General features: G+C 37.4%; 1 protein-coding gene across 1 annotated transcript in view; it reads right to left on the reverse strand.

Annotated features, from left to right (window-relative positions):
* Positions 1-466: 466 nt before the first annotated feature.
* The window catches only part of LOC124789356 (pre-rRNA 2'-O-ribose RNA methyltransferase FTSJ3), a 108,779-nt gene continuing 96,746 nt past the window's right edge, over positions 467-12,499 (reverse strand). The window contains exon 13 of the mRNA XM_047256683.1: positions 467-1,382. Within this exon, the coding sequence (XP_047112639.1) occupies positions 1,121-1,382 (262 nt within the window). The 3' untranslated portion in view covers positions 467-1,120. The remainder of the gene's footprint in view (positions 1,383-12,499) is intronic.

Below are 12,499 nucleotides of genomic sequence, written 5' to 3' on the forward strand. Positions count from 1 at the left end.
TTCGGTTATTTCATGCAGAGTTGCTTGTCTATTTGCACTGCCTACTCTATGCAAACGCCGCTACTCTCAGTAGTTAAGTGCCGCATTGTTGACACTGTGGTTCACGGAACTGAAATGGAATGTCCCATGCATCTAGCTCCAACTACCATTCCATGTTCAGAGTCTGTTAATTCCCGTCATGTGGCCATAATCATATCCAACACCTTTCCACATGAATCACCAGAGTACAAATGAAAACTACGATAATGCACTGCCCTTTTATACCTTTTGTAGGCAATGCTAATGCCATGTGTTATGTGACTATCACTATTCCATGACTTTTGCCACCTCAATGTAATCCACCCCTTACTTAAAACTTTAATCCCAACATTTAGTTATTTCTCCATTCTCTATGTTCCTTTAGCAGTAACAACACCAGGTACGGGGTCTAGTAACCAACATTTTTACAATAAAACCCTTTTTAAAAAAACTTGAGGAAATTTTTATTGACATCTGAAGAATTTCACTGATAAATAAGGGAACTAGTAAATATAAAATTTGAGAAGAATTTCAATTTTTACAGAACAACAATAACACATTGTCACTAGACAGTGTTATCAAAAAAAGAAACACTTTTAAAAACTTACGCCACACATCAAGCTTTTGCCACTTAGATCCAACTTAAGCTTTCTTATATGAATGAAACAGGTGTGTCAATAACATTATCAACATTAAGACAGATACAAGTCACTATACTACTATCATAGCTAAGAACTCACACAGTTGCAAATAATTTACATTGCAAGTATTTCTGTCCAAAATGTTGTTTGTTAGAAACAAACTGTTAACTGTACAAAATTTTGCATTCACAAATGCAGGCTCTTTTATAAATGAACATCTAAAGACAATAAACCTAGGCAAATAATGTATCACTGTTATATAACAACAATAAACTGTAAGATCTGCAGTGAATGTCACAACCACATAACACAGAGATGGAACTCAAAGTCAACCAATGACAAAGTTCTGATTGGAAAAATGACGTGTCAAAACTGATGAGGTCTCCATTACACAATCTATGATTTCTGAATATTTACAATGTATATTTACACAATGTACATATGTGCAATTTTTAAAAAAATCATTTTGCTTTTGAAACATTTTTCTTGCCCGTAGATTTCATATTCTTCCTTTGATTACCACCAGCCGAGTTTCTCTTATTTTTTCGTACTTTCCCTTTAGATGCCTTAGCCCTACGATTATCCTTTTTCATTCTTGGATCCACTACCTTGTAATGGCCTTTAACTCCTGGCGGTCTTCTAAACCTTTTTCCTGCTGTGTGTTTCTTTGCAACAACATATGTAACTTCTTTCTTGGTTTTGCCCTTCGCCTTCTTGTACAGCCTAAAACAAAATAAAAATACATTACATTTACAGCAATTAGAAACTGAATATTTCAAATGGTAAAAAATGTGCTGCAGTGATAGTGTACTTCAATAATTATTTCATCCTTTCATTGTCTATACACAAAACTCTCAAATGTTGGTGACAATAGCCTGTACAGTAAAACGCCGTTTTTATGTTCCTGCATTTTACATTTTCCTGATAATTACATTCATTTTTGTTGGTCCCTATAGAAGTCCTATTCTCTCAATACATTGCTTTCCCATTATAAACAATTCTATGTTACAAAAATTCCCACATTTTAAATTTTCTTTGACATTATCACAAACTTTAACACTGATTTTCATAGAGATTTCTGCAAAAAAGTGTCTTATTCCTGCTCAAGGTCAGCCTTGGAACAAAGCAGATAATGCAGACAGTATGCAACGTTACTGATCATGTAATGTACCGTTAGTGCTGTAAGCAAGATTTTCATTGATGGTGTGTTGGGATCACAGCCACCTGTATTATAGGCTCACAGTCTTTGCAAGGGTGGGGAAGTATACAGAGACTTTGTCTTAATAATAATCATGATCTGACAATAGTGACTCCAGTAGCAACATTCCATCTGCTCATTGCATTGTATTACAACAGCTTTAATTCAATTTCACAGTCATTTATACAAATAAATATTGTCTTTGAAGTTGGCCATTTCTATAATGGGCTTTCACAAATCGTGATATATGCTAATCAGTTCTAGGTGTGCAGTCTAAGGTTGGTACAATCTGATGTCAGACATAAACATTCCTCATTAAGATCCTCCATAACACAATGGCGATTCCGCTCTCTTTCTCATGTAGATGTCCCTGAACCTAGAGATCTCCTTGTTGGCAACAAGCTGTAAATTTAGTGCCTATCATGTCCAAAAGCACTGCATGGATTGTCAGTTCCATCTTCACATCCACCATGCATGCACTGGATACTAAAATGGGAGCAAAAAATAGAAAAATTATGTTACTACTTGACAGATGTCCAGCACATCCTGCAGCTCAGAAATATTAAGTTAGTGTTCCTGCCTCCTAATTGCATGAGGAAGCTTCAGATGTTAAGACCTGGGAATCATCTGTTCTAAATGGAAATACAGAAAAATGCTTGTCCAGAAGCGTGTTTTTATACATGATAATGGCAGGAACCCAAAATCTGTGACTGCGTCACTTTTGGATGCTATGCATTATGCAGACAAAGTGTAGATGGATTTGACTCCTTTAACTATTTCTACCTGTTTCATGAAAGCAGGATTTAAGTTCACAGGAACCACTGGAAGAAAATTTGTCTGAGCCTACAGATTTTTCTGTGATAGGCATATCACCCACGTTTCAAGAGAATGTCAGTGTTGATGCTTCAGTCATCACTTGTGAGGTGCCAAAGCAGACAGCATCATTACCAAACACTTTGAGGAAGGGAAGAGAAAGATGATTGGTGAAGATGATGATGATGACAATGATGATGATGATGATGACAACGACCAAGACCCAGTTGTGCCAAGCAGTAGAGAAGCTATGGGAGCTACTAGCATTTTGAGGCAGTACACTGGTAGTTGATCATGTGATGTTAATGGATTTGATGCTTTGTATACTGTGGAGAGACAAGTAGAGCTAACTGCTGCTAGAAAGAAACAAAAACTAATAATTATTTTGGTTTTTGTAATTTATTTGTTTTTGCTTGCTGTGTTTCCTATGTTTTCCTGTATTTTACACTTTTCTGGACCAGTCCACTGGAAAGTGTAAAAAGGGGGTTTTACTTTATCCAAAACTCATTCCAATTGAGACCACATTGACAGATGTTCACATATACATAAAATTATTTCAACCACATTTGTATAAACCTCAAAACTGGTTATGATGTAAGAAATATTAAAACCAAGACAATATAAAAACCAAGACCTCTACTGAATTAAGCTACGATTTAACTCTTTATCATGATTAACATACATGATGCTACAATCATGGTAATTATTTCATTAATTTATTTATTTAGCCCATCTTCTTTTATTTATTTCTGTTTTTTATAAAATTTCAGTGATATTGTTATCATTGGGACTGAGCTTTGATACATTATTGCAACAGTGAAAATAAAAACCAAGTAACATTAGGGTTTACCATCAAATTGACAAAGAAGTCATTAACGACTGTACTCATTAGTAGGGAGCTGAAAATGTAGTACTTCCTTTCATAAAATTTGCATTTATTTTGGGTGAAATTTGGATCAGTTTTTCTTTTTTATAAATTATTAGATGCACAAATTTAAAAGGTTGTCATACTATGTGCCTAAAGATGAAGCCTTTGTCTCTTGAAATTAACTATTAAAAACAAAGTGGTGATTGGGGAGCTTTTTGACTGGAATGTTTGCTTTTACAGAAACTTCTACAGTTTTCTTTCCATAACAGTCTTTGTTGTTTTCTCATTATGGTTCTATTTATGCTTTCAGCAAATGACTGTTTCTGTTGAGAAGCAGCAGAATTTTTCCTCCTGCAAACAGAGCGCTTCCCTTATTTAATGTGTTCCTCAAAATTATTTTTCTTTTCCCACCTATTTCAATAGTTACAAAGTCTACAGAATCCTGATTCCTACCTTCCTTGGGAATTCATAACAGTGCAACCTGTACTTGACAATGTTACAGAACTAACAAGGTACAATATGCACACGTGGAGCCCAAAATTCAGACATTATGGGAAGACTTTCTTTGTGGTTGAAATATGTTGACGGTTTGTTTTTTGGTTGGTATAGTGCAAAGTTTGAACACTATAAACCGGCAGCCAGCTGTGAGTGTAAACAAACTAGAGTTATGACTGCCTGAGGGAGAAGAGCAGAGGGGGAAACAAGCCACGCCTCCTTCTCACATGGCAGCCAGCCTACACCCGTGTTTTATGTTTCTGCAAAAACAAAAGTGGTCATACGGATTGTTGATCTTTTCTATATCTACGTGGATACTCTGCAAATCACATTTAAGTGCCTTGCAGAGGGTTCATCAAACCACCTTCACAATAATTCTCTATTATTCCATTTTTTAACAGTGCGTGGTAAAAATGTACAACTATATCTTTCCATGTGAGCTCTGATTTCCCTTAATTATATTCATTTCTCCCTATGGAGGTCAAGGTGAACAAAATATTTTCACTTCCTGAGGAGAAAGTTCATGGTTGAAATTTTGTGAGAAAATCCTGCCACAATGACAAATGCCTTTGTTTTAATGATGTCCACCTGAAAATCCTGTACCATGTCTGTGACACTCCTCTCTTTCTCAGTAATACAAAATATGCTGCCCTTTGAACTTCTCAATGTACTCCATTAATCCTACCTGGTAAGGATCCCACACCACACAGCAGTACTCCATGGGGGAGTGGTCAAGTGTAGTGTAGGCAGTTTCTTTAGTAGATCTGCAACATCTTCTAAGTGTTCTGCCAATAAAACGCAGTCTTTGGTTTGCCTCCCCCCACAACATTTTCTGTGTTCTTTCCAATTTAAGTTGTTTGTAATTGTAATTTCTAGGTATTTAGATGAATTCATGGCCTTTAGTTTTCATTGATTTATTGTGTAACCAAATTTTAATGCATTCCATTTTTGCACTCATGTGGATGATTTCACACTTTTCTTTGCAACTGTCAATTTTTGTACCATACAGATATTCTTTCTAAATCGTTCTGCAATTTGTTTTGATCCTCTGATGACTTTATTAGATGATGATCAACAACGTCATCTGCAAACAACCTAAGATGACTACTCAGATTGTCTCCTAAATCTTTTATATAGATAAGCAACAACAAGAGGGCCTATAACATTACCTTGGGGAATAACAGAAATCACTTCTGTTTTACTCAATGACTTTCAATTAATTACTATGAACTGACCTCTCTGACAGGAAATCACAAAACCAGTAGCATAACTGAGACAATATTCCATAAGCACACAATTTGATTAGTGTCAAAAGCCTTGTGTTTCACATTAACAATGTTTTCTACATCCATGTTGAATAGACCATTCTCTTTGAGGTAATCCATAATGCTTGAACATAATACATATTTCAGTTGTTGTCGTCGTCGTCTTCTTCTTCTTCTTCAGTCCAGAGACTGGTTTGATGCAGCTCTCCACGCTACTCTTATGCTGGCAAGCCTCTTCATCTCCAAATAATTACTGCAACCTACATCATTCTGAATCCGTTTAGTGTATTCATGCCTTGGTCTCCCTTTACAACTTTTACCTTCCACGCTACCCTCCAATACTAAATTGGTGATACCTTGATATCTCAGAACGTGTCCTACCAACCAATCCCTTCCTCTAGTCAAGTTGTGCCACGAATTCCTCTTCTCCCCAATTCTATTCAGTATCTCCTCATTAGTTACGTGATCTGCCCAACTAATCTTCAGCATTCTTCTGTAGCACCACATTTCGAAATCTTCTATTCTCTTCTTGTCTACGCTGTTTATCATCTATGTTTCGGTCTGATACATGGTTACACTCCATACAAATACTTTCAGAATAGACTTTCTGACACTTAAATCTATACTCGATGTTAACAAATCTCTCGTCTTCAGAAATGCTTTCCTTGCCATAGCCATTCTACATTATATATCCTATCAACTTCGATCATCATCTGTTATTTTGCTCCCCAAATAGCAAAACTCCTTTACTAATTTAAGTGTCTCATTTCCTAATCTAATTCCCTCAGCATCACCCGACTTAATTCAACTACATACCATTATCCTCGTTTTGCTTTTGTTGATGTTCATCTTATATCCTCCTTTCAAGACACTGTCCATTCCGATCAGCTGCTCTTCCAGGTCCTTTGCTGTATCTGACAGAATTACAATGTCGTCAGTAGACCTAAAAGTTTTTATTTCTTCTCCATGGATTTTATTATTAACCTAAATTTTTCTTTGGTTTCCTTTGCTGCTTGCTCAATATACAGACTGAATAACATTTGGCATAGGCTACAACCCTGTCTCACTCCCTTTTCAACCACTGCTTCCCTTTCATGCCCCTCGACTCTTATAACTGCCATCTGGTTTCTGTACAAATTGTAAATAGCCTTTCGCTCCCTGTATTTTACACCTGCCACCTTCAGAATTTGAAACAGAGTATTCCAATCAACATTGTCAAAAGCTTTTTCTAAATTTACAAATGCTAGAAATGTAGGTTTGCTTTTCCTTGACCTATCTTTTAAGATAATTTATTGGGTCAGTATTGCCTCACGTGTCGTGATATTTCTACAGAATCTACACTGATCTTCCCCGAGGTTGGCTTCTACCAGTTTTTCCATTCGTTTGTAAAGAATTCATGTTAGTATTTTGTAAGCATGACTTATTAAATTGACATGATATGCATCAGTAATTTATTAGCTTTCACCTATTGCCTTTCTTGAATACTGGTGTGACCTGTGCTCTTTTGTTGAAGTGGTTGTATGTGATTGTTAAGTACGGAGCTATTGCACACTTTGAAAGAAACATAATTGGTATACAATCTGGATTTGAAGACTTGCTTTTACTAAGTGATTTGAGCTGCTTCACTACTCCTGGGATATCTACTTGTAAGTTACTTAGGTTGGTAGCTGTTCTTTATTCAAATTCTGGGATATTTACTTCGTCTTCTTTGGTGAAGGAAGCTTGGAAGGCTGTGTTTAGTAACTCTGCTTTAGCAGCACTGTCATTGGTGGTATTCATTCCTATTGCAAAGAGAAAGTATTGATTGTTTTTTGCTGCTAGTATACTTTCCATATGACCACAATCTCTTTGGATTTTCTGCTAGGCTTTGAGACAGAGTTTTGTTGTGCAAACTATTGCAAGTATCTCACATTGAAGTCTGCACTAAATTTCAAGCTTCTGTAAAAGACCGCCAATCTAGGTTTATTTAAATTTCACATGGTTTTTTCATCATTTCTGCAACAGTGTTCTGATCTATTCTGTGTACCAGGGTGGATCAGCTCGATCATTTGTTAATTTATTTGGTATAATTGTGTCTATGCTGTTGATAGTATTTCTTTGAAGTCAAGCAACATCTGGTCTACACTTACACTGTTAATTCGGAAGGAATGGAGATTGTCTCCCGGGGAGACATCAAGCAAAATTTTATCTGCTTTTTTTGAATAGATACATTTTCCATTTATTTTTGGTGGATTTGACAATTTTGGTATTCAGTCATAATTACGGCAACCCTGTTTTCACCAGTCCCTGTATCCATTTTGATGCTCGTTATTAGCTCAGGATTATTTTTTGCTAAGAGGCCAAATGTATTTGCAGAATCGTTTACTATTCAAGTGGGCTCATGAGCTAATAGCCCGAAATAATTTGCAGAGAATATGTTTAGCACAATTTTGGATGATTTTTTACGTGTACGTCCATATTTGAGCACATATTTTCACCAATATATCGAGAGTAAATTGAAACCACCACCAAGTATAACAATTATAATTGTATGAGTCACGTAAGTGTTTGAAATTAGACTGAAGTTTTCTTTGAACCCTTTCAGCAATTGTTCATCTGAATTGGAAGATCAGTATAAGGATCCAGTTATTATTTTATTCCGGTTGCCAAGAATGGCCAACCGAATGAGGTGGTGCAGCGGTTAGCACACTGGACTCGCATTTAGGAGGACAATGATTCAAACCTGCGTACGGCCATCCTGATTTAGATTTTTGTGATTTCCCTAAATCACTTCAGGCATGGTTCCTTTGAAAGGGCAAAAGGGCACGGTTGATTTCCTCACCCATCCCTAATGCAAGCTTGTGCTTCATCTCTAATGACCTCGTTGTAGACAGCACGTTAAACGCTAATCTCCTCCTCCTGAGAATGATGTCTTCCCATAGTAACTCACAGGAACTATCTACTTCAATTTCACTATAAGATAAACTACCTCTAATGGAAACAAACACACCACCACCAACTCCATTTAGACTATCCTTTCTGAACACCTTTAGGTCCTTCACAAAAATTTTGGCTGAACTTATCTCCAGCTTTAGCCAGCTGTCAGTGCCTATAATGATGTATGCATCAGAGCTTTCTATTAGTGCTTGGAGCTCTGGTACTTTGCCAACACAGATACAATAATTTACAACTATTATACCGAGGATTCCTAGATCTACATTCTTCCCATGTCAACCTGCACCCTTTGAGATGAAGCCCTTTCTGTGTTCTCCCTGAGGCCCTCTAACCTAAAATACCACCCTTTCCACACCACGTAGTCCCTACTACCCGCGTGCCAGCTCCTGCGTGTAATGGACACCTAACCTACTTAGCAGAACCCGAAACCCCAACACCCTATGTCACAAGTTGAGGAATCTGCAGCTACATGGTCGCAGAACCATGTGAACCTCTGATTCAGACCCTCCACTTGGCCCTGTACCAAAGGTCCACAACTGGTGCTGACAGCTATGCTGTAAATGGTGAGCTCTGCTTTCATCTCGAAAGCAAAACTGGCAGCCTACACCACTTCAGACAGCCACTCGAAACCATATAGAATCTCTTCAAATCCAATGAGACACATATCATTGGTACCAACATGAGCCCCACCTGCAGTTGGCTGCACTTTGTGCTCTTCATGGCATCCAGGAGGACTCATTTTACATCTGGACAGACTCCACCCAATATGCACAAGGAGTCCACAATGGATTTCTTCCCCTCCTTGGCAGCCATGTCCGTAAGGCGCCAAATAACCGCCTAACATAGGAGCTCCCAGCTACCAATATTTCCACCCTCTGTGAATGCCTGGATCTTGAGGTGTTATGACAGTCATAATCAAAGTCTGTGATGGACCAAAATAAGAAAAGAAACCAAGGAGCAATGTACAACACAAAACATTCAGTAATGGCTGTCTGAGACTGGCATTTCAAAAAGAACCACTACCTCAAACAGCCACAGTGAAGTGTCTGCATTATGAAGTTTAGCTAGCAAACAGACAAATGCATTTCTTTGATGCAAGATGCTAGGTTCCACAGCTGTTTCTATGTGACATTACACGGCATACATCTTATACAGGGTGATTCACGAAAAATAAGGAAATATTTTAATATGTTATTCTACAAGTAAAACTAAAGGAAAATTTTCATATAAACTTAGGTACACAAATGTTTAGTTATGGAGTTATGGCTAGTAAAAGATTTTGCCTGTAATTTAGCAACTTTGCTGATATGAAGCTATCGTAAAACTGTACAAGGTTTCCATTTATTTTGTTGTTATTGATTTGGTGAATCTAATTAAACATTTCCCAGACACATATCTGCAGTAGTTTTCCAGAACTTCCAGAGAAGCAAAGAAGTAATTTCATTATATTTTTAATTTATTAACTACTTGGCCCAATTTGTTTTTTAAATTCAAGACAACTGCACAAAGCTTTCAGCAGAAGTTGTAGAGAATTTAATTTTGGAAAAATGATGGTAATAACGTGAACTGAAACTGTATGAATGTGTCAGAGAATGTGCTTTTATTAATACCATATCATGTGTGAATCCATGTTAATCCAGAAAAAACAAAGCTCAGTGTTAAGGAAATTGTACAATGTACATACAATTTCACAATACATTCACAATAAATGTTCAAAAATGTCTCCACCGAGTCCAGTGCATTTAGCTGCACGTGTATGAACAGATTTCGTTGCTTGTTTCAGCTTCACAGGGTTATTTTTAATTTTGTCTATTGCAATCATAAAGCGAGCAAGTAATGCCTCACGTGTATTGACTTTGTCCTCATAAACAGTCTTTCATCCATGCCCGTACACAAAAATCCATTGGTGTTAAATTGGGCGATCTGGGTGGCCACAGACGTGTAGCACCATGACCAATCCATTTCTGGGGAAAATGTTCATTTAAATGTGCAGTAACGGCATTGGTGAAATGTGGAGGCACACCCTCATGTTGAAAATACATTTGAAATTGCGTAGCAGGTGGAACATCCTCGAGCAAGCAGGGCATTTCTTCCTGAAGGAATTGTAAGTACAGCTTGCCAGTTACGACACCCTGAGAAAATGAAGGCCGAATAAAGTGTGTGTTGATTATACCACACCACACATTTATGTTAAACTGCTGCTGGAAATTGCGTTTTACTGTTGCTTGTGGGTTTGCTTCAGACCACATGTGCTCGTTATGTAAACTGTTTATACTATCTCGAGTAAACTGTGCCTTATCAGTAAATAAAATGTATTTGTGTAACTGCCAATTAGTATTTAAGCAGTTGCACAACTCCAAGCAGCCGGCCGAAGTGGCCGTGCGGTTCTAGCGCTGCAGTCTGGAACCGCGAGACCGCTACGGTCGCAGGTTCGAATCCTGCCTCGGGCATGGATGTGTGTGATGTCCTTAGGTTAATTAGGTTTAACTAGTTCTAAGTTCTAGGGGACTAATGACCTCAGAAGTTGAGTCCCATAGTGCTCAGAGCTATTTGAACCATTTTGAACTCCAAGCAAAGTGCAGGATCTCCCGGATATAAATGAGGCACTATTGTTTATGGTAAGGATAGATATTATTGTACTTCAGTGTACACTCTACCTTAGATGGTGAAATGCCTAATAGTTGAGAGATACGTTGTGTACTGGTACCCAGGTTACATTGAACAGCATCCATAATATCCTCATCATTGTCTTCACATATCGAGCACCCGTACTGATTATTAACGCTAGGTAGAGAACCTGTCTCCCATAACATTCAAAATACTCCACTAATGGTTCGTTCAATCAGAATCCTCTGAGTTGGATGATGTTCGCAATATTGGTTAACTGCAGCCATGGCACTACCATCACATTTGCCATAAATAAACACCATATCGGCGTATTCCTCTGTCGTGAATTTGAAAGGCATCCCTATTTCATAAATAACCTACAAAACAACAACAGTTACTATGTGGTTTAATTTAAATACACTGTTGTTATGTTATTTCACTGAATAATAAAGAAAACTAACTCATTTAAAGGTTAGGAAACGACTGAAACAACTCAATAATGGTTGCCAACAATGACATAAACGTTTCTACATTCTTAATGGGAAGTAAACAAATTTACATGTATAATAATCTATGCTTCTCTGGATGTTGGAAAACCACTGCAGATACACGTCTGGGACATGTTTTATTAGATCCACCAAACCAATAACAACAAAATAAATGGAAATCGTGCTTTACTCTAAAGTTGTACAGTTTTGTGATGGCTTCATATGAGTGCAGTTGCGAAATTTCAGGCAAAATCTTTTATTAGCCATAACTCCGTAACTAACCATTTGCAGGCCTACGTTTACATGAACTTTTTTCTTTAGTTTTACTTGTAGAATAACATATCTTCATGAATCAACCTGTACAGACCATTTAACTGCCCACAACTGGCATGGCATCAGAGCATCAAGCACAATGATACATGATTTGTGCGTTGTGTTTGAGCACTTTTTATTTTGCCGACATGTTCTTATGCGTATTATCTTTCCAAACTGGGCTTTACCCGATGGTGTGCAACATCAGTAATCAAAAATTGGTTTCATTTTTTATTATATGTATAAAAGAAAGCTATTTCTATCTCCTGTAAAACAATGCATCTCTATAAAATTTGTCATGAAAAATACACTTATCAGCTAATTTTGCAGTCTCATTTTTTTTAGACATAATTTGCACCTATATTCACATTTATCGCAAACGCAAATTTAATTTTTCAGGTCCCTGGTCATTAGAGATGGAGTGCAACTCAAATCGGCTGAGGATGGGAAAGGAAATTAGCTTGTGTCCTTTCAAAGTGAATCCTTCCAGCATTTGCTTTGTGTGATTAAAAGAAACGACTAAAAACCCAAATCACAACGGACAAATGGGCACCACCTAGCTCCAGCACATTGCCCACTCCAGCAGTTCTTGTGGCCTGACTCTCTACTAGTCCCTTTCCCACTCCCTTACACTTACCCAACATTTTTCCCTTTCCACACCATTCGTCCCATATACAAACCCTGTATTACCGAGCAAAGTGAACTCCTGACACTCTAGAAACAGGGAGGAAAGGGAGTAAAAGTATACATTCCAGTATTCTTACAAGTGAAGTATTGTAATATGAACACATCTTTATTCCAATACCCTGCATAGTACAACAATCAAATGTAGACCAGCACTTTTGTTTGAGAATACTGCT

Source organism: Schistocerca piceifrons, chromosome 3, assembly GCF_021461385.2.
Source record: "Schistocerca piceifrons isolate TAMUIC-IGC-003096 chromosome 3, iqSchPice1.1, whole genome shotgun sequence".
NCBI lineage: Eukaryota > Metazoa > Arthropoda > Insecta > Orthoptera > Acrididae > Schistocerca > Schistocerca piceifrons.